This window comes from Phyllostomus discolor, chromosome 4 (assembly GCF_004126475.2).
Source record: "Phyllostomus discolor isolate MPI-MPIP mPhyDis1 chromosome 4, mPhyDis1.pri.v3, whole genome shotgun sequence".
Lineage (NCBI taxonomy): Eukaryota > Metazoa > Chordata > Mammalia > Chiroptera > Phyllostomidae > Phyllostomus > Phyllostomus discolor.
This window is the reverse complement of record NC_040906.2, coordinates 88965246-88991971: the sequence shown is the minus strand read 5'-3', so window position 1 is coordinate 88991971 and position 26726 is coordinate 88965246. Positions and strand designations below refer to the sequence as shown.

General features: G+C 40.6%; 1 protein-coding gene across 2 annotated transcripts in view; it reads left to right on the top strand.

Moving 5' to 3' along the window:
- Positions 1-25545, top strand: part of RALB (RAS like proto-oncogene B) — a 56509-nt gene extending 30964 nt beyond the window's left edge. For both annotated transcript variants that reach the window (XM_028533513.2, XM_036023601.1), the window contains exons 2-5: positions 5153-5318; positions 13305-13513; positions 18822-18999; positions 24012-25545. In XM_028533513.2, the coding sequence (XP_028389314.1) occupies positions 5205-5318; positions 13305-13513; positions 18822-18999; positions 24012-24131 (621 nt within the window). In that variant the 5' untranslated portion in view covers positions 5153-5204 and the 3' untranslated portion in view covers positions 24132-25545. The remainder of the gene's footprint in view (positions 1-5152; positions 5319-13304; positions 13514-18821; positions 19000-24011) is intronic.
- The last annotated feature ends 1181 nt before the right edge of the window (positions 25546-26726 follow it).

The window sequence follows — 26726 nt, the reverse complement described above, 5'->3', positions numbered from 1 at the left end:
CCTGGGTTGCTGGCCAGGTCCCCAGTAGGGGGCGCATGAGAGACGACCACACATTGATGTTTCTCTCCCTCTAATTCTCCTTCCCTTCCCTTCTCTCTAAGAGTAAATAAATGTAATATTTTTTCTTTTTTTAAATTTTGATCATTGTTCAAGTAGTTTTCTGCCTTTTACTCCCATTGCAGCCCACCCACCCATCCCTCCCCACCCCCCTCCCACTCCCCCCCCCACCCAGTTTTTGTTCATGTGTCCTTCATATTTGTTCCTGTAAACCCTTCCCATTCTCTCCTGAAATTCCCTCTTCTCTCCCCTCTGGTCACCGTCAGCCTGTCCTCCATTTCAATGTCATTGACTATATTTTGCTTCTTTCTTTGTTTTGTTGTTTAGGTTCCTGTTAAAGGTGAGATCATATGGTATTTGTCTTTCATTTCCTGGCTTATTTCACTTAGCATAATGCTTTCCAGTTTCATCCATGAGGTCCAAAAGGGTAGGAGCTCCTTCTTTCTTTCTGCTGCATAGAATTCCATTGTGTAAATGTACCATAGTTTTTTGATCCATTCATTTACAATGGGCATTTAGGTTGCTTCCAGCAGTTAGCTATTATAAATTGTGCTGCTATGAACATTGGGGTGCAAAGGTTCTTTTGGATGGTGTTTGAGGGTTCTTAGGATATAGTCCCAGCAGTGGAATTGCTGGGTCAAAAGGCAGATCCACTTTCAGTTTTCTGAGGAAGTTCCATACTGTTTTCCATAGTGGTTATACCAGTCTGCAGTCCCACCAACAGTGCACTAGGGTCCCCTTTTCTCCACAACATCTCCAACACTTGTTTGTTGCTTTGTTTATGATGGCCATTCTGACTGGTGTGAAGTGGTATCTCATTGTGGTTTTAATTTGCATCTCTCCAACAGCTAGCGATATTGAGCATCTTTTCATGTGTCTCTGGATCCTCTCTATGTCCTCCTTGGAGAAGTGTCTGTTCAAGTCCTTTGCCCATTTTTTAATTGGGTTGCTTGTCTTCTTCGAGTGGAGTTGTGTAAGTTCTTTATATATTTTGGAGATTAAACCCTTGTCTGAGGTGTCATTGGCAAATATGTTTTCCCATACAGTTGGTTCTCTTTTCTTTAGGCGTGCAGAAGCTTTTTATTTTGATGAGGTCCCATTTGTTCATTCTTTCCTTTATGTCCCTTGCTCTAGGGGACATGTCAGTAAAAATGTTTCTGTGTGAAATATTTGAGATGTTCCTACTGATATTCTCCTCTAGGACTTTAATGGTGTCATGGTTTATATTTAAGTCTTTTATCCATCTTGAATTTATTTTTGTGTAAGGTGTAAGTTGGTACTCGAGTTTCATTTTTTTTCACGTAGCTGTCCAGTTCTCCCAACACCATTTGTTGAAGAGGCTATTTTTACCCCATTTTATGTTGCTGCCCCCTTTGTCAAATATTAATTGACCATAGAGACTTGGGTTTATTTCTGGGCTCTCTGTTCTGTTCCATTGGTCAATGTACCTGTTTTTATGCCAGTACCAGGCTGTTTTGATTACAGTGGCCTTGTAATATAGTTTAGTATCAGGTATTGTGATCCCTCCTACTTTACTCTTCTTTCTCAAAATTGCAGCAGCCATTCAGGGTTGTTTATGGTTCCATATAAATTGTTGAAGTGTTTGTTCTATGTCTGTGAAATAAGCCATTGGTACTTTAATAGGTATTGCATTGAATGTGTAAATTTCTTTGGGTAGTATGGACATTTTGATGATGTTAATTCTTCCAATCCATGAACACGGTATATGTTTTCATTTGTTTGTGTCTTCCTTGATTTATTTCCTCAGTGTTATGTCATTTTCTGAATACAGGTCTTTTACCTCTTTGGTTAGGTTTATTCCTAGGTATTTTGTTTTTCTTTTTGCTATTTCAAATGGGATTTTTTTCTTGATTTCTGCTTCTGCTGTTTCATTGATGCTGTACAGAAATACCTTTGATTTGTGGATATTGACTTTATATCCCACTGTTTTGCCAAATTCATTTATCAGGTCAAGCAGTTTTTTGGCCAAGTCTGTAGGATTTTCTATGTACCCTATCATGTCATCTGCAAACAGTGACAGTTTTGTTTCCTCCTTTCTGATTTGGATGCCTTTTATTTCTTTTTCTTGTCCGATCACTGTGGCTAAAACTTCCAGTACTATATTGAATAGAAGTGGTGAAAGTGGACAGCCTTGCCTTGTTCCTGATCTTGGTGGAAAAGATTTTAATTTTTGCCCATTGCGTATGATGTTGGCTGTAGGTGTCTCATATATGGCCTTTATTATGTTGAGGAATGCTCTCTCTATTCCCACTTCGCTGAGTGTTTTTATCATAAATGGGTGCTGTACCTTATTAAATGCTTTTTCTGCATCAATTGATATGATCATGTGGTTTTTGTCTTTGCTTTTGTTTATGTGATATATTACATTTACTGATTTGCGAATATTGTACCATCCTTGCATTCCTGGAATGAATCCCACTTGGTCATGGTGTATGATCTTTTTAATGTATTGTTGGATGTGGTTTGCCAGTATTTTGTTGAGGATTTTAGCATCAATGTGCATCAGTGACATTGGCCTGAAGTTTTCTTTCTTTTTTGTGTCTTTGTATGGTTTTGGGATTAGGACGATGTTGGCCTCATAAAAAGAGTTTGGGAGTCTTCCATCTTTTTGGATTTTTTGGATAGTCTGTGAAGGATAGGGGTTAGCTCTTCCTTAAATGCTTTGTAGAATTCTCCTGTGAAACCATCTGGTCCAGGGCTTTTGTGTGTCAGGAATATTTTGATTACTTCTTCAATTTCTTTTGCTGTTATTGGCCTGTCCAGGTTTTCTGCTTCTTTGTCATTGAGTTTTGGAAGATTATATTTTTCTAGAAATTTGTCCATTTCACCTACGTTTTCAAATTTCTTCACATACAGTTCTTCATAGTAATTTCTTACAATCCTTTGTATTTCTGTGGAATTAGTTGTAATCTTTCCTCTTTCATTTCTGATTGTGTTTATTTGGGTTTTCTCTCTTTTTTCTTGATAAGTATGCTTAAAAGCTTGTCGATTTTGTTTATCTTTTCAAAGAACCAGCACTTGGATTCATTGATCCTTAGAATTGTGCTTTTAGTCTCTGTGTCATTTAATTCTGCTCTGATCTTGGTTATTTCCTTCCTTCTATTTGCTCTGGGCTGTCTTTGTTGTTTTTCCTCGAGTTCTTGTAGACGTAGGGTTAGGTTGTTTGTTTGAAATGTTTCTGTCTTTTTTAGGTAGGCCAGTATCTCTATGAACTTCCCTCTCAGGACTGTCTTAGCTGTGTCCCATATGTTTTGGGTTGTTGTGAGTTGATTTTCATTTGTTTCCAGAAACCTTTTGATTTCTTCCCTAATTTCATTCTTGACCCATTCATTGTTTAATAGCATGCTATTTAATCTCCGTGATTTTGAGTGTTTTTTTGGTTTTTCCCCTTGGGGTTGGTTTCTAGTTTCAGTCTCTTGTGATCCAAGAAAATGCTTCATATGATTTCAGTTTTCTTGAAATTCTTGAGGCTTGTTTTGTATCCTATCATGTGGTCTGTTTTTGAAAATGTTCCGTGTACATTTGAAGAGAATGTGAGCTTCTTTGGGATGAAGGGCTATGTATATATCAGTTAAGTCCATTTCATCTAGGGCATTGTTCAATGCCATGATATCTTTGTTGACATTTTGTTTGGAAGATCTGTCCATTTTTGATAGTGGGGTGTTAAAATCCTCCACTATAATTGTGTTGCTGTCAATATCTTTCTTGAAGTCCTCTAAGATTTTCTTTATGTATTTGGATGCTCGTATGTTGGGTGCATATATTTTTACAATATTTATGTCTTCTTGGTGAATTCTTCCCTTGAGTATTATGAAGTGAGCTTCTGGGTCTCTTTTTATGGCCCTTTTTTGGAAGTCTATTTTGTCTAATATGAGTATTGCTACCCTGCCTTTTTTTCCTGTCCGTTTGCTTGGAAAATTTGTTTCCATCCCTTCATTTTCAGCCTGTGCAGGTCTTTTATCCTTAGGTCGGTCTCTTGTAGGCATCATATGTGTGGGTCGTGTTTTCTTATCCATTCATCTATTCTATGTCTTTTGATTGGAGCATTTAATCCATTTACATTTAAGGTTATTATTGATAGGTACTTACTCATTGCCATTTACGTACCTGTGTTCCTCTCTCTCCCTCTCTTTTCCTTCCTTTCCTTAAAGCAGTCCCTTTAGCATCTCTTGCAGAGCTGGTATGGTGGAGGTGTATTCTGTTAGACTTCTTTGGTCTGGGAAGCTTCTTATTTGGCCTTCTATTTTGATTGAGAGCCTTGCTGGGTGAAGTAGCTGTGTAGTTTCACAGCCCAGGACCCAGCCAATAAATATAGTATTTTTTTAAAAATCACCACTTGGGTTGGAATAAGTTCTAGGTACTATCTGTTCAATTCACTTGTTCAGAATACCTTATCTTCCCATAATTCAAGGGGAATCTACTCATTTCGTCTCACTCTATGAGGTTAACAGATTTTGACTAATGAGATTGTTATTTTTAGGAACATTTAACTCAGTTCATCACTTTAAGTACACATAAAGTAAATAATTTAGTTCTCTTTCTTTTAACTCTCTCATGTGTCATGAAGGGGTGCTTATTATAAAGTAATACATGTACTTACTGTTTTCAGGTGACCTCTGAGTCTCTGGTCTCTGAGGGCCATGTGGGGGTGTGTGATGGGAGGGAGAGGTACGGGGTGGGGGTAGAGTGAGGATACAGAGAGTGAGGCCCCCAAGTCCTGGTGTTCCCCATAGCTCCAGATGACTTGGGGGTAGGCTAGGGCACTGGGGCTCGGAGTAACTGCACCTCCCTTCGGTGAAGCAGTGCTGAGGACACATCGACCTTCAGTGGCAGGTCATCTCCCTGCCCTCCCCTGTGACACAGGCCTATGTCCATTTCTTCTCTCTTGACTTGCTGTTGGTCTGGCCCTGCTGTGGTAAGTGACTTCCAGAGTTGCTGGTGGGCTTTACCTCTGCCTGGAGCTGAGAAGAATTACTCTCTGTTGGAGTATCTGGATTAGGCTTTTCTGGAGTATATGTACTTCACTTGGGTTGACACCAAACCAACTCTAAGTTTCTGTGTTTCTCATCGGCAGTTCTTCAACTCGGTCTTCTGTCTGTGTGTCATAACCTCAGAAAACCAGCAGGATGGCTGCAAATAAGAGCAAGAGCCAGAGCTCCTTGGCCCTGCACAAGGTGATCATGGTTGGCAGTGGAGGGGTTGGCAAGTCGGCCCTGACGCTTCAGTTCATGTATGATGAGGTAAGTGATGCCAGGCAGAGTCCACCTTTGTCCTCCTGTCTGCTGTGGCAGTGTTCCCTCTCCAGCAGTGTTCATGTGCCTGTTCCCCCATGTGCATGGAGGATCACGGGGCAAACTCATGTGAGGTGCTTTCTTAATAGTTTTATAAGGGGCATCACCTGCATAAAATCTGGATTGCTGATTTTTTGGTTAATTTCAACTCTGGCAGGGATTAGAGAGGCCCCTACTTGCATTATTTCCACTGTTATTATTTGAGCTGTCTTTCTGGCAGGAGCAAGCAAGGAGAGGGGGACCTTTGTACAGCAATTTCTATAGAACAGGCCAGTACTTAGCTTTATAATAGTCAATTTTGGGACCTATTGGAAGGGGGAGCTAAGTTGTCATAAGACTTAATTTTTTCTCAAGTGATAGACATCAGGTTTTCCCTGCAGCAAGGTGAAGCATGTACTACCCTTGCCCCAAACTTCCATCACTTGATGTGGGTAATGTAACTTGCGCTGAGTCCAGTGTGACAAGACAGGCTTGATTCCTGTGGTGATGAGTGCCCCTGCTTGGTGACAGTTTGGATCAGAGCTTAACTGTCGGGACCTCTCTCATTTGCATCATATTTCACATGGCACATGCTTTACAAAATTTGTGGAAGGAAGCCGTCAGAACCACAGTCAGTTAAGATCATTATCCCTTTTCACTAGATTTTCCATCTGCCCAGCTCCTCTTACGTTGGGTGGTGCTGGAGTGGTCATGGGCATTTTGGGGATTTAGCTGAGGGAAGCTGATTAAGGATATGTTTAGTTGGGGATTAGTGGTGTATATTGATGTGGTTCAGAGTCACTTTGGTGGTTATTACCATCTGTCCCAGTGGAGGAATGGCTTCCAGGAAAATTCTTACCGCCCACTGTGCCGACTCACCAGGCACCATGAGAGGAGCTGAGCCCGAGGGGGTGTGTGTGTCCTCTGACACCTGGCACGGAATGGGTGGGCTGTGAGAGAGGAACAGAGATTGAAACAATGATAAAACTTAAAAGTATTTAAAAAAAAAAAAAGAAACATAAGGAGTTAGAAACTGGTCTGGAAAGCTCTTCCCTATCTTACAGGAAAGCTTGATAGAGGTATCCTAATTTTGATAGTAGTTCTAAATGTTTCATTGCTAGCAATGTTAAGTAGTTGTGAAGCTGAAGAAACCTTTCTAAACTATCAATAAAAAGAAATTTGGATCAACTAGACTACTGGAAAGCCTAAATTATTTTTTTAATTCTCTTTAGGAAATATTTCAAAATCATTGGCATAGGACAAGCTAATCAAAAAATATACAGCAACCCCCAAAACAGTAGGAAGGTATCCTAGAGGTATGCCAGGCATTTAATTAATAAAAATGTTATTTTGCTGGATCTTGTAACGTGTTATTTGTATTAGTTTTCTAATGCTATATAACAAATTACCACAAATTCAGCAGCTTAAAATGATGCATATTTGTTACCTACAGTTTCCAGGGGTCAGGAATCTGGCACAGCTTACCTGGGTGCCTTGCTGAGGGACTCACAAGGCTGCATGCAGCACAGTGCCAGCTGTGGCTGTGAGCTCAGCTGGCATGGGTCCTTGTCTAACCTCCTTGGTAGCTGGACAACGTAGGCTGGAGGTCCACAGCTTTGAGAGGTCTCTGCTTATAGACCTTCTCCATAGGTGTTCCTATCCTGGCCACTTATTTCTTCAAGGCCAGGAGGAATGTCTGTCTGGTTAGCTAAGACAGATTCTTACACAAGGAAATATTCATGTTCATGCCCTTTTCGACCTTCTTTTGGTGAGAAGTCAGTCACAGTTTCCCCCGAATTCAAGAGGAGGGCATCATACAGAGGCACGTTTACCAAGGGTCACCTGAGGGGGTGTATTTGCCCATTAAAAAATTTTTATAACGAGTTTTGATTTCTCCTTCTGGCTATTCACTTCTCTATCCAATATTATCTGTGTAATGTTGTATTTTCTTAAAGAGGGACCCCCAAATGAATAAACTTCAGACCAAAATCATAATCTCTCCTAGGTTATAACTCTGCTTTTTCTTATAGTGAGAAACTTGTTTTTTGATGCTTGCTTTTCTTCATCTTGTTGTAGGAGCCAAAATAGGGAAATCTGGCAGAATCTGCTTAATTTATCCACACATTTTTGCATAAAAGAAGAGATGCAAAATTTGAAGTCCAAGTCTTTGTTTTTGCTTATTAACTTGATTTGCTTAGGAAAAATTCCTTACTTTTCTTTTATAATGGAGACTAGGGAAGAATAGAGGGTGAGGAGAGGAATTAAGATGAAGGAGGTAGGATTAGAGGTGGTTTGTTAATGAGATGAGGGAAGGGGATTTTGTGCCCCTAAAGAATGAATAATTGTCGATGTCATGTATTTTTGGTTGTCACAACTGGAGGGCAGGTACTACTCGCACCTAGTGTGTAGAGAGGCCAGGGATGCTCTTAACATCCTACAGCACACAGGAGAGAACTATCCCGTCCACAGTATAAAAAGTGCTGCCGTGGATTAGAGGTAGAGCTCTGAGAATAGGATCCTTCTGTTCAGCACGGCTGCACGCTGTGGGAGGCTGGGAGTCTCATTGGGATTTTTCATTGTGTGTTTGTATGTGTGTGTGACACGAGAGAGGGAAAGGGGGCATGCAGAGCTGTTTTCTTTAGCTTCTTCAGAGAAATGAAGGAAAGTTATGCTTTTAACATATTTGAGGATTGGAAGGCAGCAGTTATTAAGAAATAATGAAGTTAAATCAGAACAAGGGAAGAATAGAGATGAAGTCATGTGTGTTTGGGGAACTCTTTTAATTGATTTCTAAAACTGTGTTGTCTAGTGGAGCCTTCTGCAGTGATGAAAATGTTCTGTAGCTACACTGTTCAGTACATGTGGTTACTGAGCACTTGCCACATGGCTGGTGGCTGCTGTATTGGACAGTATAGTTTCAGAAGCATAATTTTGGCACTTGAAGAAACCTTAGCAGTGATTCCCAGACCTAGCTAGTCATAGAACTCCTGGGGATCTTTTTAAAAAATATCTTCTGAATAACATTTCTGGAGTTGAGAACTAGGAATCTTTCTTTTTATAAAGCCCTCTAGCAATTCTGACGTATGGCTAGGTATGATAACTCCTGCCTGAGGGATGATCCAGTCAAACCTGATTTCATAGAAAAGGAAACTTAATCCTATAGTTGGGAATGCCCGTGGTCTAAACCATTCAAACTCTTTGTTCCTGGTCCAGTGCTTTACCCTTAGTTTAAAAGAACTTTTAATTTATATGGTGGGATTGCCATGAAAATTAGATTGTGGACAGAGCCACAGTCCCAGAATTCTTTTCTTCCTAAGTTCTGACTTTGAGGAAAATTAGGCAGAGATCTTGACCTTTTTATCCTTGGCCTAACATACTTGGAGACTTTTTAAAAAATATTTTATTGGTTATGCTATTACAGTTGAACCATTTTTTCCCTCTACTTTATTTCCCTTTGCCCTGCACTCCCCCTCTGACCAACATTCTCACCCCCTCACCCTTTCATATCCCCCCACCCCCGCCTTAGTTCACGTCCATGGGTGAACTAAGGGTCATACGTATAAGTTCTTTGGCTTCTCCATTTCCCATACTATTCTTAACCTCCCCGTGTCTATTTTGTACCCTGTGTCTATTTTGTCTATCATTTATGCTTCTTATTCCCTGTACCTTTTCCCCCATTCTCCCCCTCACTACTGATAACCCTCCATGTGATTTCCATTTTTGTGATTCTGTTCCTGTTTTAGTTGTTTGTTTAGTTGTTTTTTTTTTTAGGTTCGGTTATTGTTAGTTGTGAATTTGTTGTCATTTTACTATTCACAGTTTTGATCTTTTTCTTAGATAAGCCCCTTTAACATTTCATATCATAAGGGCTTGGTGATGATGAACTCCTTTAACTTGATCTTATTTGGGAAGCACTTTATCTGTCCTCCCATCTAAATGAAAGCTTTGCTGGGTAGAGTCATCTTGGATGTAGGTCCTTGCCTTTCCTGACTTTGAATCCTTCTTGCCAGCCCCTTGTTGGCTGCAAGATTTCTTTTGAGAAATCAGCTGCTAGTCTTATGGGAACTCCTTTGTTGGTAACTATCTCTTTTTCTCTTGCTGTTTTTAAGATTCTCTCCTTCTCTTTAATCTTGAGTAATGAAATTGTGTTGTATCTTGGTGTGTGCTTCCTCATGTCCAACTTCTTTGGGACTCTCTGAGCTTCCTGAACTTCCTGGAAGTCTGTTTCCTTTGTCAGATTGGAGAAGTTCTCCTTTGTTATTTTTTCAAATAAATTTTCAGTTTCTTGCTCTGCCTTTTCTGCTTCCGGCACCCCTATGATTCAGAGGTGGGAATGTTTAAAGTCCCAGATGTTCCTAAGCCTCTCCTCATTTTTTTGAATTCTTCTTTCCTCATTCAGTTCTGGCTGAATGTTTATTTCTTCCTTCTGCCCCAAATCATTGACTTGAGTCCTGGTTTCCTTCCCTTCAACTGTTGGTTCCCTGTGCATTTTCCTTTATTTTACTTTTCATAGCCTTCACTTGTTCGTCTGTTTTGGGACCATACTCAATTATTTCTGTGAGCATCCTGAGTACCAGCGTTTTGAACTCTGCATCTGATTGGTTGGCTCTCTCTTCATTACTTAGTTCTATTTTTGAAGCTTTGATCTGTTTCTTCATTGGGCCATATTTCTTTGTCTTGGTGCTCCTGTTACATTAAGAGGTGGAGCCTTAGGTATTCATCAGGGCGGGGCAACTCACGTCACTGCTATTGTGCCATTACATGTCCAGGAGGGGTCCGAGAGGGAACAAAGCTGCTTTCTCAGTTCTGGGCCTGCTTTCAGTCACTTCCCCAGCTGCCCAGAAGCCAATTTGACCCTTCTGGTGCTGATTCCCCGTGGGTGGTTTTGTGTACGTTCTAGGACCCTATGGATCTTTCCACTGAACTCTCCTGGGAGGCTGGGAGTTTCTCCTGCCTCCTCAGCCCCCACAGGTTTTTTCAGTCAGAGGTTTTGAGGCTTTATTTCCCCTTGCTGGAACTCTGGGTTTCTTGGCCTGTCTGGCTCCCCAGCTATTCCTCCTGGTTTATCTTCATGCAAATGGGGGACCGCCAGGTCCTCCAGCCAGTGCCCTGCTGCGAGTCTTCTCCACCCCATCTCTGCCCCACTTACTGGTCTGGATAATGTTTCTTCTTTAACTCTTTGGTTGTCCGACTTACATACAATTCGATTTTTTAGTAGTTTGAGTTTTTTTTTAATTCAAATTTGTTGTCCTTTTGGTTGTGCAAGGAGGCAAAGTATATCTACCTATGCCTCCATTGTCTACTTGAAGACTTTTTAAGCTATTTGCTATTTCTAGTAAGGTGAGGTTGGTGCCAGGGAGACTTTGGCAGCAAATACTTCAGACTTATAATGGCTAGCAGAGTCAGCTGAGATGTGGCTTAGTACGCAGGGGTATATATGAAGTTTGACTTAGATTTGTGTGTCTTGGGCATGTGGACATGAATTGCACATCACCCTACAAGGCCAGAGGTATGGTTCATCTTAACAGATACCATGACTTTGGGGATTTCCTATTTCTAGTGGAAAAATGGAAACATCAAGGTTGTAATCTAATGTTGTATTAGTAAGCACAGTTTTTCTTATCACAGAGTTATGCAGTCATATCAGGACATTCCAACTTCTAGTGTCAAAGGAGTCAATGGAACTCTCGTTGGTATTAACCTTGAAAGCTCAGAAATATGCAACTGTGATGCTTTATGGAGGTTTTCAGAGATTTGCACTGTAGGGGGAGGGGAGCTGGGCATGTGTTCGTTTTTTGGAAAGGAGTTAGAAGAAGGACACTGTTGTGCAGCAGAAGCAAATTTTCACATTATTATTATATAATATTTATAATATATATATTTATATTATACATTTGTATATTATAATACCATTATATTTATAACTATTAGGATGAATATAAGAGAACCTAATGCTAACCATATTTCAGTTTTTTATTTTTAGGTTTACAATCATCAGAACTAGTAGCTCCTAATTGGCATTACAAGGCTCTTTTTCAAGAGTTTTCTTCAAAGGACCCATAAGTTCATGTTGATATTTTCATTTCAATTTTTAAATCTTTAAAAATTGTAGTTAGACCTGGCAGTTATAGCTCAGTGGATTGAGCATGGGCTGTGAACCAAAGGGTCACTGGTTCAATTCCCAGTCAGGGCACACACCTTGGTTGCAGGTCAGGTCCCCAGTGAGGGGCACATGAGAGGCAACCACACACTGATGTTTCTCTCCCTTTCTTTCTTCCTCCCTTCCCCTCTCTCTAAAAATAAATAAATAAAATCTTTAAAAAATATTTAAAAGATTTTAGTTAGAGTTTTATTAAGACATTATTCACACACCATGAAATTTACCCTTTTAAAGTGTACAGTTCAGTGATTCTTAGTATATCCACACAGGTGCACAAGCATCACCACTGTAAGGTTAGAAGATTTCATCACTTCTTCCGCCCAAACACCCTGTGTATTAGTCATTCCCCATTCCTGCTTTCTCTCCCACCTTGGTCCCTGACAACCACTTTCTGGTTTTATGGATTTGCCTGTCCCAGACATTTTATATGAATGGAATCATACAGTATGTGACCTTTATATCGGGCTTCTTTCACTTAACATAATGCTTTGAAAGTTCATCCATGTTGTAGCGTGAATCATTGCTTTTTACTTTTGATGTCAGAGTAATCTTCCATTATCTGCATATGCCATGTTTTGTCTATCCATCCATCAATTGGCAGTCTACATTTTGGCTGTTAGGATACGTAATAACCTGGAACTGCAAAACGGTTTTCCACAACAGCCACACCTTTTTATCATTCTCCTAGCACTGTGTGAGAGTTCTAGTTTCTCCATATTCTTGTCAACGCTTTTTGTCATCCAGCTTTTTTTGATTGTAGCATCCTAGTAGTTGTGAAATGGTATCTTATTGTGGTTTTGGTTTGCATTTCCCTAATGATTAATGATGTTGAGCATCTTTTCATGTGCTTCTTGGCCATTTGTATATCTTCTTTAGAGAAATGTCTATTGAGATCTTTTGCCTATTTTTTCATTGGGCAATTTGTCTTTTCATTATTGAGTTTGGGACAGAGGATAAATGCTTCTTGAGTTCTATCAGGTGTTGCCATGTTCATCTCCATAAGGATGTACTGTTCTCTACTTCTGCTAGCAATGTACAAGAGTTCCTTTTCCAGAGTATGTTGTCAGACTGGGAATTTTGCCATTCTAGTAACTCCATATAGTTACAATTTTTGTTTTTGTTATTACTCAGTATGAACATTTCTTCATGGGCTTAATGTCATATGTATCAATATTTATTTTTCTGTGAATTGTTTATGTTTGTTGCCACTTTTTCCCATTGGATTGTTGATCTTTTTTCCCCTTCCCTTTTTGTGAGAGGGGAAAAAATCTTTGCGATATGGCTTCAAATACATTTTCCTTGTTTGTCATTGGTCCTTGTTTATAGGGTGTTGTGCCAAATAGAAGTATTTTTATTTTTTTACTTAGTCTAATTTATCAAATATTTTTTAACCTGGCTTCTGGATTTTGATTCATTGTTATTAAAAAGACTTTCATTACTTAAAGGTATTAAAGGGATTTCACCCACGTTTTCTTCTGGTACTTGAGGGTTTTATTTTTTACATTTAATCTTTGATACACTTGGAATCTATAGTGTCATATAATTAGTTAAGCCTCTTGGTACCTCTTATCAAATTACTTTTCAGGTGAGTTAAGTTTCGTGGATTATGAATAGGAGCTCCTGTTTCTCACCCTTGCCAGTGTTTGTATTATAATTTTATACTGACAGTAATGTTGCCCAGTATTCTTCTGTGTGCTTGGTTTCTTCATCTATAAAATTGGATTGACATTTATTTTTTTGGCAGATTTTATTTCCCTTAAAACTGTGTTGATTACTGATAATGTATATTTCCTCAGTTTGTCGAAGACTATGAACCTACCAAAGCTGACAGTTACAGAAAGAAAGTCGTGCTTGATGGAGAGGAAGTCCAGATAGACATTCTGGACACTGCTGGACAAGAGGACTATGCAGCCATTCGAGACAACTACTTTCGGAGTGGGGAAGGCTTTCTACTGGTGTTCTCAATTACTGAGCATGAATCATTCACAGCAACGGCGGAGTTCAGGTGTGCTGGGGATGGCCTCCAGCCTCCAGGAGGCTTTTTCTCTTCCTTTCACATGTCTGGACTTAGAAGGAATTGGGGTTCAGAATAGTAGTGGAGGGTTGAGCCTATAATTAGGAAGAATCCTTCTAAAGAATTTTCTGGAGTTTTTGAATCTTGGCACATTATAGTTCATTATTGTTACAATCTGTTTGGACTTCCCTGTTTTATAATGATTTTTAAGTATAAATTATTTCAATCTGTTGTTCGTAAGGGGAACAAAACTGTTTCATACATTCAAGAGCCCATGGTTTTGTTTTCCTATAAATCCTGAGAGATGGTGATTGATAAGAGTTAACTCTATCTTTTTGATAATTTCGCTAGAAAAGCAACAAGTTTGATCTGTTTTGAAGGTTATGAAACATTGTCAGCAGAGTGAAAGATGTGCATCATAGTGACCATTTGCTGCTATCATAAGGACTTAGCATAGTTGAGTAGAAAGAACCCAGCTTTAGAATCAGACAGAGCTGGGTTTAAATCCTTGCCACTTACCAGTTTAATAACCCTGGGCAAGCTTACTTAGCATCGGAGATTCTGTTTCCTTATGTGAAGATATGCTTGTTAGTTGAGGAAATGAAATGAAATGATGCTTTAGATTGCAAATTCCACCCTTTATTGTGCTGTGTCCTCAGGCCCTCTCACAGTGTGCTCACGTGGTCCTTACATGGTGGGTGGAATAGTCACTGCTCTAAATCATTTGAAAATATGGTAAAGACACCTTAAGTTTATTTTGTTGTAAGGGAATAGTGAGCCGTTAGGCATAATTCTTATGGGAATTCTAATGGGAAGTGTCTTTTTCTCTTTCCACCATACCCTTCCCATTTTTTCTTACACAATTTTTTTTTCATTTATCTTCCTCATAAATCTATCTGTCCCGATGACTTTCCTTTAATATCCAGATCTAGAGTCTAACAGGGAACTAAAAAAGGGAAAAAAACCCACTGTAACTTTTTTCATTTTTTTAGTAAGTTTGGTTAGGAGTTAAGGTGAAAATGAGGAAGCTAAATATCCCCTCAAGATTGGGAAGGAAGCACCCGTGAGTCATGGAGGGAACCCTCAGGAGGTGAACTCGAGGAGACCAGCTGAGAAAGTGTCAAGTAATAAGGGAGTGACTCCGAGTTGCAGGACCTCACAGGTTGGGTATCTATGCTGTATTGATCAGTCAAATGACTAGGACTCCTGATGAGAAGTCCTTTAATTTTTTAGACGTCTCTGACATATCTTGAGGTTTCTGTATGTGGATATAGCCCATGGACTCATAATTGTGTTTGCAGCTACACAATCCTGTTTTTATGCCTCCTTGTGGTAAAACAGAACAGATGCATGCTACCTTACTTTCTTCCCTTTCTTGAGCCCTTTGATTTTCATTGCTTTGTGACTCGCCATGAAAGACAATGTTGGGCAGTAGAAGAGTCATCTCCAGAGAATAGGTGATGCCACCCTGGCTACCCTTGTCTTGTCTCCCTTAGATTAACACGCACACACACAAACTCTTGTACTATTTGTGTGTTCTCGTAGAGTTGGAGCAGTCTCATCTCATCTTGGAAGAAGGGTTTTGGTTACTTAGAGAAGAGGGATTTTTAGAAGAGAAAGGACAGTACTACCTAAAGGAAAAAGGAAGGGAAGTTAGTTCTTCTGACTTGAACTCTGACATTTAGATACAAATCTCAGAGCTGCCCAGGTTTCTTTATCATTGGAATCATGTGGGTTATCTGAGCCTTTGGATTAAAATCAGCCACTTGATGCCTTTTGGCACATTACAAATGTACCGTTTCTGTATTTATCTTCCAAATGGAAAGACCAACATAAAACAAAATGTTAATATACTCTATTTTGAAACTTTGACATATTCTATAAACTAAAGAAATAGGCTTTGCTATAAGACACCAGAAATTGGTACTTCCATTTTTGGATCATTATGTTTATTAATCAGGTAATTTTATATTCCTGTGTAAGACTAATGAGCCAGACTTCTGGCCAAGATGGAGGTGTAGGTGGACACACTGTGCCTCCTTGCACAACCAAAATTAAGGACAACAAAAATTTAAGAACAAAAAAACAACCAGAACAGACAGAAAATTGAACTGTATGGAAGTCCTGACAACCATTCATCCAGACTGGTAAAAGGAGCAGAATTGGCGGCCCACAGAGAGGGGTCAAGGCAGGAAAAAGCGGTGGCTGGTGGACCCATGCGTGCAGGGTGCAGGTGGCAGCTAGCAGACACCAGTGGCAGACCCCGGGCACGGGCCAGGGGAGGCAACAAGCAGGCCCAGTAAGGCAGCTGGCTGTCTGCAGTCATACATTGGTACATAGATAAACCAGGTGAAAATGGGCAGCGAGACAGACCTCGCAACCCAGGGCCCCAGTGCAGGGAAGTAAAGCCTAAAAGCACTGATTGAAAATACTTGTGGAAGTTGAGGTGCCGGGAGAGACTCCCAGCCTCACAGGAGAGTTCACTGGAGAGACCCACAGGGTCCTAGAATGTATAAGCCCACCTACCTGGGAACCAGCACCAGAAGAGCCCAATTTGCTTGTGGGAAGTGGCAGAGGGGACTAAAATCCAATAGAGAGCAGAGTGAGCACCATTGTTCCCTCTCTGACCCCTCCCCCACATATAGTGTCACAACCCAGGGACTGGGTTGCCCTGCCCTGGTGAACACCTAAGGCTCCGCCCCTCATATATAACAGGCGAGACCAGACCAAAGGGGTGTGTGTGTGTGGGGGGGAGATTTAGCAGATCAAAGCCACAGAGCCAATACTTTTAAGTGACCAAAAGATAGCCAACCTATCAGATGCACAGTTCAAAGCACTGGTGATTAGGATGCTCACAGAATTGGTTGATTTTGGTCGCAAATTAGGTGAAAAAATGAAGGCTACACTAAGTGAAATGAAGAAAAATGCACAGGGAATCAATAGCGATAGAAAGAAAACTGGGTCTCACATCAATGGAATGGACCAGAGGGGAAAAAAAAGACATCCACAAAGAATGAAGAAATAAGAATTCAAAAAAATGAGGAGAGGCTTAGGAACCTTCAGGACATCTTGAAACATTCCAATATCTGAATTACAGGGGTACCAGAAGGAGAAGAGGAAGAGCAACAAAGTAGAAAAGTTATTTGAACAAATAATAGAGGAGAACTTCCCCATTCTGGCAAAGGAAATAGACTTCCAGGAAGTCCAGGAAGCTCGGAGAGTCCCAAGGAAGTTGGACCCAAGGAAGAGCACACCAAGGCACATCATCATTACATTACCCAAGATAAAATGACGGAGAGAATCCTAGAAGTAGCAAGAGATAAGGGGACAGTAACCTACAAAGCAGTTTCCATCAGACTGTCAGCTGATTTCTCAAAAGAGACCTTACAGGCAAGAAGGGGCTGGAAAGAAGTATTCCAAATCAGGAAAGGCAAGGACCTACATCCAAGATTGCTCTATCCAGCTAAGCTCTCATTTAGAATGGAAGGGCAGATAAAGTGCTTCTCAGATAAGGTCCAGTTAAAGGAGTTCATCATCACCAAGCCCTTATTTTATGAAATGTTAAAGGGACTTATCTAAGAAAAAGATAAAAAAATATATACAGTAAAAAGACAGCAAACTCACAGTTATTAACAACCACACCTAAAGCAAAAGCAAACTAAGCAAACAACTAGAGCAGGAACAGAACCACAGAAATGAAGATCACATGGAGGGATAGCAACAGGGGAGTGGGAGGAGGAGAGAGGGGGAAAAGGTATGGAGAATAAGTAGCAAAGATGGTAGGTAGAAAATAAACAGGGAGAGGGCAAGAATAGTATGGGACATGTAGAAGCTAAAGAACTTATGACCCATGGACATGAACTAAAGGAGGGGAATGTGTATGGGAGAGGGTGTGCAGGGGGGAGAGGAGTGAAGGGGGGAAAATAGCATAATCAATAAGATATATTTTTAAAAAATTTAAAAAATATATAAAGAAAGAAAGAAAGAAAAGACTAATGAGCCAGAAAGCTATCAGTTTTTGTTGTTTATAATTTATATTGATCACATAAGTACTAAATGTTGAAATGTAGGGGATACCAGTTTTCAAGCATCTAATGTCTGTTCATTTTTCTTAAAATATTTAATATCTGGCACTTCAGTTGACTGAAAGAAATTTGAAATATTTTTATTATAAAATATTATCCTAAATCATATACAAATCAATGCAGATATCCACAAAATACATTTTTGAAGGGTTCCCACTGGATTAGAATAGTGCAAGAGGAGTAATTTTTGTAATATTTGGTTTTGATTAGTAACTTTAGATAGCTGATTATTTTTAGTAGAGGTAAATTTTAATGTGCTATAGGTAACAGTTCTTTTAGAGAAGATGTTTTTGAAATACTTTTTCATAGACCTTGGAGTATTTCCTTTCTTTTCACTTTGTGTGGAAAAATAATGTATGTTAAATACAATTACTGCCTAACATAGCTGTCCTGTGGCCTGTGACATTGACTATGTCTAAGTGGAGTGGGGGTGCGGAGGGGTGGGGAAGGTCACATACATATATCACAACAGAAGTTTCACAGAACCATTCTTTCTTACTCGGCTGGTCTCCTGGAGCTCACCTAGTGAGGGCTCCTCTATGGCTCACAGGTGCTTCCTCCCAGTTTGAGGGGATATTTAGCTTCCTCATTTTCACTTTAATTCCTAACCAAACTTGCTAAAATAAAATGAAAAAAGTTCTTACTTAGAGACTCCCTTTGATATTTCTTTTCTATTCTTTTTCAATGAGGGAAAAAATTATTGGTTGTGACCCACTAAATTGATTTCACGATCTACTAAATTGACTGTTAACCTTTCATGTGAAAAACACTGGATTTCATAGCTTTTATTCTCACAAAGAAATCATACAATTTATTTTTTCAGGGGACTTATTAAGCATTTTATGTATGAAGATACTCTTTTCAGCTTGTTTTTATCTTTACAGTTCTTGTGTGTGTGTGTGTGTGTGTGTGTGTGTGTGTTTGTCTTCTTTTTTTACCTGGGCATAAATTGGGGACCCTATTGATATGCAGAATCCCGGGCTCCTGTTCGAGCATTTACTCCCACAGGGCAAGTGTGGGGCCTAGAAATCTGCATGTAATGAGCACACCAGGTCATTCCGAGCACCAGACTTGGAAAACCCTTTTCTGGCTTATGCAGGATCTAGGTTGGAAATGTGTCCTAGGGATATGCTGCAAGTATAGCAATTTCTTCTTTTGCCTTTGGAAAGCATTTCATTTTAGATGATTTTATATTTGATGTACTCCTGCTTTAGGGAACAGATCCTCCGTGTTAAGGCTGAAGAAGATAAAATTCCATTGCTGGTGGTGGGAAACAAGTCAGACTTGGAGGAGCGGAGGCAGGTGCCAGTGGAGGAGGCGCGGAGCAAAGCCGAGGAGTGGGGCGTGCAGTATGTAGAGACCTCGGCGAAGACTCGGGCTAATGTGGACAAGGTGGGTGTGCTCTCCACCAGTTTCTTGGAAACAGACTTGAGAAACAGCAGAACTAGGCATCTCATAGGTTTGGTTTTAAGGGAACCATTTATGGGAACTAGGGATTTTTCCAGGTGTCTATGTAATTATAATGAGAAGCACTGGGAGGGTTTCACCCTTGTTTTAAAACAACCCAGAGTCCTTTCACTTTGTTGCGAGCCTTGTTGGAGGTGCCTGATGTCGGCACAGCCCTGGAAGGATGGTGAGGTGAGGCCATTTGTTTGTGCAGACTCTGCTGGAAGGGTGGACATAAGTACAGCAAGTCCTCAAGTGACGTCATTCCATTATAGTGATGCTGAGATGCATAGGAACTTGTTTATATCCATTAGCCTGTGGTAAAATTGGTATCTTCAGTTTGCTTCAAGCATACCACACATTTACAACATTTAGTGAGGACTTTTCTGTAACTTCTCCATGCTCTCTCATCTTTCATAGCTTGTTCTTCAGGCACAGGGCTGGCTGTGTCCCATTTAGGGGGTTCCCCGAAGAAACTCAGTGTGTCTTGATTTTGTTCTCATTTAAGTTATTGGTTAGATTTATTCTTTTCACCTTTTCATCCACAGGCAGAGCCAAGGAGTTGTGTCTTTATAACCGAACCTCTAAATAATATTTTCCCTCCGGAATCAAATTTGCAGGGATTTCTTTTCTCTTCCATACTGAACTTCAGCATATTTTCTCTTTCAAATCTCTGAAGCTAATGAAAAGATGGTCTTGTTAATGATGAACAGTGACAAATTGAAAATCCATCTACCAGTGATTGCTATTGTTAGGACTTTAAAAGTAAATCTAGGTCCAAAGTGGTTGTTATCTGGCTACAACAGACAACCTCAAAAATGAGGCCTTCCCTGTGCCTTCACCTTGCTCATTGGCTCTTACTGCACGGCTCATAGTCTGGTAAAATCTAAACCCATTTCACTTCGGCACCAAGCAGTGGGTATGTCTGTCCTGTCTTATGCAGCCTCAGCAGCTGAATCCTCTAGATCACTGCTTATGTTTCTCTTTCTCTTTTTTTTTTAAGATTTTATTTATTTATTTTTAGAGAGGGAAGGGATGGAGATAGAGAGAGAGAAAGAAACATCAATGTGCGGTTGCTGGGGGTCATGGCCTGCAACCCAGGTATGTACCCTGCTGGGAATGCGAACTTGGTTCACAGCCCGTGCTCAGTCCACTGAGCTATGCCAGCCAGGGCTTCTCTTTCTCTTATTTTTAATGAAGATTTTATTCATTTTTAAAGAGAGGGGAAGGAGGGAGAAAGAGGGAGAGGAACATCAGTGTGTGGCTGCCTCTCGCGTACCTCTAACTGGGGACCTGGTCTGCAACCCAGGCATTTGCCCTGACAATGACCCTTTAGTTCACAAGCCGGCATTGAATCCACTGTGTCACACCAGCCTGGGCTTATGTTTCTCTTTCTTACAGAGATAAGCTTGAAGGATGCTAGAGGAACACTGGTACCCTTAGAATGTCATAATAGCAGCAGTTCACTTCAGAAGCACTTGAGCAGCACCTACAACATAAATCTGTTTAGTTGTAGTCTGCAATATGATGTTCACTTGTTAGCCACATTCCTCTTTGTATTGTTATCCCAACTCTTACGTTGATTCTTGTACTATTCCAACTCTCTTTCTCTCTATAAAATTGTTCCCAGCTTTAGAAAACCCATAGGAAATCCAGACATGTACTTATTTTGAAAAAGTCAGGAAGGCTTTCTCAGCATGGAGCTGTTGATGTGTGTTTTTGGGTGGGATGGGGTAGGGAGGAGCTGTTGCACCGAGGCCTGTCTTTTCCCCTTCCTCCACCCGACCAGCTTGACCTGCCAAACAAGAACCAGCAGAAACTTCTGACTGGTAGTATTGTATTCATTTGTAAACAGTTTACACAAAGGGCTGATAAGATCAGCCAGGGAACAACTTTGTCATCATTTTAAGTTGGACATACTCCATTCCCCTCCTCCCGTCTTTTGTTAGAACAAAAAGAAAAACTTGTAACTTTTGAAGCTCTTCACTGTTCCTATTATGGGTGGGGTGCTTTCCTGAATGCTGGAGAAAGGGGTGCCTGCTCCAATGTGAGGGGTTTTGGGGGAGCCCTTTTCTGTGCCCCAAGCTGGTGGTAAATGCTGGTGACATCCCACACTCAGTGAGCGTGGTCCTGCTTCCTCTGAGAAGGTCCACCTATGAAGATAAAAGGAGCTTGTGGTTTATGTGAACGTCCAATGATAAAACCGTCCACACTGTCTCCCACTTTGTCTGGTCCTTCTCTAGGAGAAATCTCAAATGTTTGTTTTAGGGGGCATATTTTGTCTACTGGGTATAGTCAGTACTTTTTCTGGTACAATTGCTGGTAGCAGAGGGCAAAACCCCAAACTATGTGATAGATGGTAATCTATCTAAATGTACCACAGTGGGATTCAAAGGACAAGTCTCTCAGTTCTTTTTTTTTTAAATATATTTTATTGATTATGCTATTACAGTTGTCCCATTTTCCTGGTTTCACTCCCCTCCACCCTGTACACCCTCTCCCACCTACATTCCCCCCTTTAGTTCATGTCCATGGGTCATAAATTCTTTAGCTTCTACATTTCTCATACTATTCTTACCCTCCCCCTATCTATTTTCTGCCTACCATCTATGCTACTTATTCTCAGTACCTTTTCCCCCTCTCTCCTCCTCCCACTCCCCTGTTGCTAACCCTCCATGTGATCTCCATTTCTGTGGTTCTGTTCCTGTTCTAGTTGTTTGCTTAGTTTCTTTTGGTTTTGCTTTAGGTGTGGTTGTTAATAATTGTGAGTTTGCTGTCCTTTTACTGTACATGTTTTTTCTTTATCTTCTTTTCTTAGATAAGTCCCTTTAACATTTCATAAAATAAGGGCTTGGTGATGATGAACTCCTTTAACTGGACCTTATCTGAGAAGCACTTTATCTGCCCTTCCATTCTAAATGAGAGCTTTGCTGGATAGAGCAATCTGGGATGTAGGTCCTTGTCTTTCATGACTTGGAATATTTCTTTCCAGCCCCTTCTTGCCTGCAAGGTCTCTTTTGAGAAATCAGCTGACAGTCTGATGGGAACTCCTTTGTAGGCTACTGTCCCCTTATCTCTTGCTGCTTCTAGGATTCTCTCCTTCGTTTTTACCTTGGCTAATGTAATTATGATGTGCCTTGGTATGTTTCTTCTTGGGTCCAACTTCTTTGGGGCTCTCTGAGCTTCCTGGATTTCCTGGAAGTCTATTTCCTTTGCCAGGCTGGGGAAGTTCTCCTTTATTATTTGTTCAAATACATGCTCAATCTGTTGCTCTACCTCTTCCCCTTCCGGTACCCCTATAATTCGGATGTTGGAACATTTAAAGATGTCCTGGAGGTTCCTAAGTTTCTCCTTGTTGTTTTGAATTCTTGTTTCTTCATTCTTTCCTGTTTGGTGCTTTTTTTTTTTTCCTTCTGGTCCACTCTATTGTTTTGAGTCCCAGTTTCCTTCCCTTCACTATTGGTTCTCCGTGCATCTTCCTTCATCTCTTTTATGGTAACCTGCATGTTTTCATGTAATTTGTGCCCAAAATCAACCAATTTTGTGAGCTTCCTGATCACCAGTGTTTTGAACTGTGCATCTGATAGATTGGCTGTCTCTTGGTAGCTCAAAAGGATGAGTCCTGGGGGATTGAGCTGTTTCTGTTGGAGACACATGTCTCTCTCTCTCTCCTTTTTTTTTTTTTTTTTTTTTCGGTCTAGTTGCTCTTGTTACGGTGAGGGGCGGAGCCTTAGGTGTTCACCAGGGCTGGGCACCCCAGTCGCTAGATTGTGACGTTGTATGTGGGGGTGGAGTTGGGGGCAAACCTTGGCGGTAGCTCCGCTCTCCTGGGGCCTCAGTAACCCCCCTGGGATCCTGGGTTGCGCGCTCTGCCCTGGTCCACAATGCCACCTCACTGGGTCTGCCAGCCACCACTTGTGTACTCAGGGTCCACCGCTGTGCTGCAATCTTGCGCATCCTGGAAGGCTTATAGGCTCCTGGTTGCCTTATGCGCCCAGTTCGCCCTGATCTCTGGGCGCTGCGACCCGTACCTGCTCCTCCTCTCCGCCCCTCCTACTGGTCTGGATGAACGGGTCTACTTCAACTTCTTGGCTGTCCAACTCCCATTCAGATAAATTCTCTGTCAGTTCTGGGTGTTATTCTGCCTCTAAATTGTTGTTGTTCTAATCTTGGTTGTGCGTGGAGGTACGGTGTATCCACCTATGCCTCCATCTTGCCGGAAGTCCCCAAGTCTCTCAGTTCTTGATAGAATTCCTTTCAGCTGACATTGTGAGGAATGAGGAACAGAGGAGGGGTTGTTGCTCAGCAATAGGGCAGGGTATACCGGCAGGGGGTAAGGAAGCCTGCCAGACCTCTCCCTCCCTCCCTTTCCCTAGTTTCTAGAGCCTTTGTTAGTTTACAACTCACCCCTCCCTGGCTCCTGCCCATCTCTCCCTCGCACAACTGCTTTCTCAAGTCTGCTGTTGAGTTATGCTGGGAACACTATCCTGTAAAATGATGTTCTTAACCTTTATATGGTCCTTATAAGGATTAAATAAGGTCCAGATACTTATATCATTTTCCTTTTCTGGTGGTTGGGAATGCTAGAAAGTCTGATTACTATTGTCACTCTCAGTATTTGGGATGTCACTAAGTGTAATAGATCTGTTTGTTCAGCGCTGTTTTATCCTTCATCGTACTTATCAGAAGAAAAGGTTTTACAATTTTTTTGAAAGAAGCCGTTGAATAATAGTAACAGTATGATGCGTCTGTACTTAGGTTGACCAGTTGTATGATATCAGTTGAGCTGTGTCTTTGGTGAGTTGGAATATGTGTTTGATGTAAGTTATTCTTACTTGCTCTAGGCTTTTTGTTTTTGATAGTATATGGTTTATAGGAATAAGTATGGCTTTGTGCTTAGTCTAATTGCTTTATTAAGTCATTAAATGACTTCTTCCTCCCTGTTCTTCTCAACCCAGGTGTTCTTTGATCTAATGAGAGAAATCAGAGCAAAGAAGATGTCAGAAAACAAGGACAAGAATGGCAAGAAAAGCAGCAAGAACAAGAAAAGTTTTAAAGAAAGGTGTTGCTTACTGTGAATGCTGCAATGACAGATGAAGTCAGTTGCCGCTAAGGACATAGGGTGGGGTTGTTCAGAGAAGGCTGCAGTCTCCTTCTTGGTGTGTTCCCTGCTCGCCCCAACTTCATTCACATGGACTTCTTTAAATGGGGAAAAATATTTGTGAGCCAGTGGCTGGCAGAAATAAGCCCTTGACCTTGTGATGGATTGGCTACTTTGTCAGGAGGTTTTAGAGTTCCCTTTTCCTTCATTTCTTCTTCCCTCCTCTCCAGAAGTTTCACCACATATGTAGTGCTAGAGGTTGGAAATAGTCCAGTGTTAATTCAAATGAAAGAAGACTATCATAGAGTCTTATTCCACCACCCCCGCCCCCAATTTCATAACATTAGCACCTTTTGTTTTGCAATAAAAATGCCTTATTAGGTTTTGTAGAAAGGGTGGTGTAAGACTCCCCCAACCCTTGTCAGCTTAACAGTAGTTCTCAGAAAGACCCATTAAACTCTATGGATGCTGAAAAACTCAGATTTTTTGTGGGGGAGGGATTTTTCTTGGCAATATCCAGTGGATCTGAAGCATAGCTAAAAACATAAATTTGAGTTGGGCCAAAGAGGTCAATACCATGCTCATAAATCCTTCTCATATATGAAAAATAGGAGTTGTATTTAAGTATTAGACCATGATAGTCTATGTTGGCTCTCTCCCTCCTGAAGCATCCTTGTTTTGGGAACTTCTTTTTGATGGACTAAGCGAAGACTCAAGAGTGGTATGCTTTATAAATGATGCACTTTTGTAATCAGATTTTAAAAAATCCTCTCCTAATTGCCAGTCCCGTGGCTAGGCTCCTCTTCTCCACCAGGAATCAACACACTTGTCCTCCTGGTGGCTTCTCTGCACTCGGAGATGAGAGCGCCTCTTCTTCAAGTATAACAGGGGTTCTGAAGAATGTCAGGAGTTAGAACTGCATTCTAAAGTCCTGAAGCCAGAGCTCCTGCCAGACATTCTGCTACCTCTTGTAGAATTGCCGAGTAATTCTAAATTTAAAATTGGAAGTTGGGAAGGATAAGCCATTGCTCCTTTACCTCTGAGAACTGGCTGCTGTTTCTAATTTTTTTTTTCCTGAGACAGCTATATAAGTTAGTTAGAAAAAGATTTTTATTGATGAGATACTGTTACTCTTTCTTGAATCAATATTCCAAAATCAGCAATCAGGAAAAGGAATACTGTGATAAAAACCCAGTATTCACATTTTCCCCCATTTTTCAGAAGTGACATTTCACGCATAGGTGCCAAAAGTGAGTTGGGGTGAGGAGAGCAGAAACCTTTCACATTTGTGGTTGCTATAGAAATTGTAGAAATTATGATCTTACTGGAAAACAATTGTGTATAATCTCCCAAAGAATCATGGACTTTTGAATAAAAAAAAACAGTACACTTTTTCAGGATTTCAGCCTTTTTATTTTATCCTTTGTTATACATGTGAAGTGCAAATATTAAAGAAATTGATAGTAAGTTACTCATTATGTTCTTGTTTGATGTTCTGCAATATCAGACAAACTTTAGTGGAATTAATTCTTTGAATTGGACTGTGGGAAAATTTAAGTGCAAACAGTAATTTTAACTTTGTCTTTCCCTTGATAGAGATGACTACTCTTCTTAAAATTTAAAAAGTTCAAGATAATCACACTCTTGAAACTGCCTAGTTCTTTTCATCCTACTTTGTTACATGTTTGATATCATTTCTGGTCATGAGTAGGTAGATTTGAACATGTACAGATAAGTTAAGGATGGAATGAATTGTTTCATGCTGGAAACTATTCAATAATCAATACAGGCATATGTCTATCAGTATGTCTAAAATTACATTTAACTGAGTTGCAATCAGAAATAGATCTTCCTAACAAAATAATTTTTACATGTGAGATTGTTTTTCATAGAAAAATAAAGAGGCAACATTATTTACAAGTTTGAAACATAGTTGCTTGCTAAATGATTAGCTCTTGTGTCCATGGTCTGGTGTTATTTCTCTAAAGCATTCTAGAAATATGTGAGCACCTCTTGGAGCCAGGCTGTATTCCAGGTGCTGGAATATGGTGTTCAATAACACAGGCAAGATCTGCTCTCGGGGACCTTATGTGTTAGTGAGGAAGGAGACAAATCAGTGAAAATATCAGGAAGTGCTTCGATGAAAATAAAACTGGGTAATATGACAGGGTCTTTTCTAGGCAGTAGAGCTGCTTTCAATTTGGTGGTCAACAAGGTACGCCAAGGAGGTGACATTTTAACTGAGACTTCATGATCTGAAGGAACCAGCCATGGGAGGGGACAGCTGGGGGTGTGGGAGCTTTCCAGGTGAGACAGCAGCTGGTCCAGGGGTCCCAAGGTGTTCAGGAAAAGACGCCAAGGCCAGCGCATTGGTGGAGTAGAATGTGGGAAAGGCAGAATAATGGGATGATGAAACAGTCTATGATTTTGTTAACAAAACAACAAGGCGGGGCCTGGGACAATATACTATTACTGAAAGGAACCCCCAGGTTCGTTATGTCCACCGCCAGAGGAAAGACATCTCTCAATGCCAGAGATTCGTGAAAAGGAAAGGAAATGTTTATTTAATGCT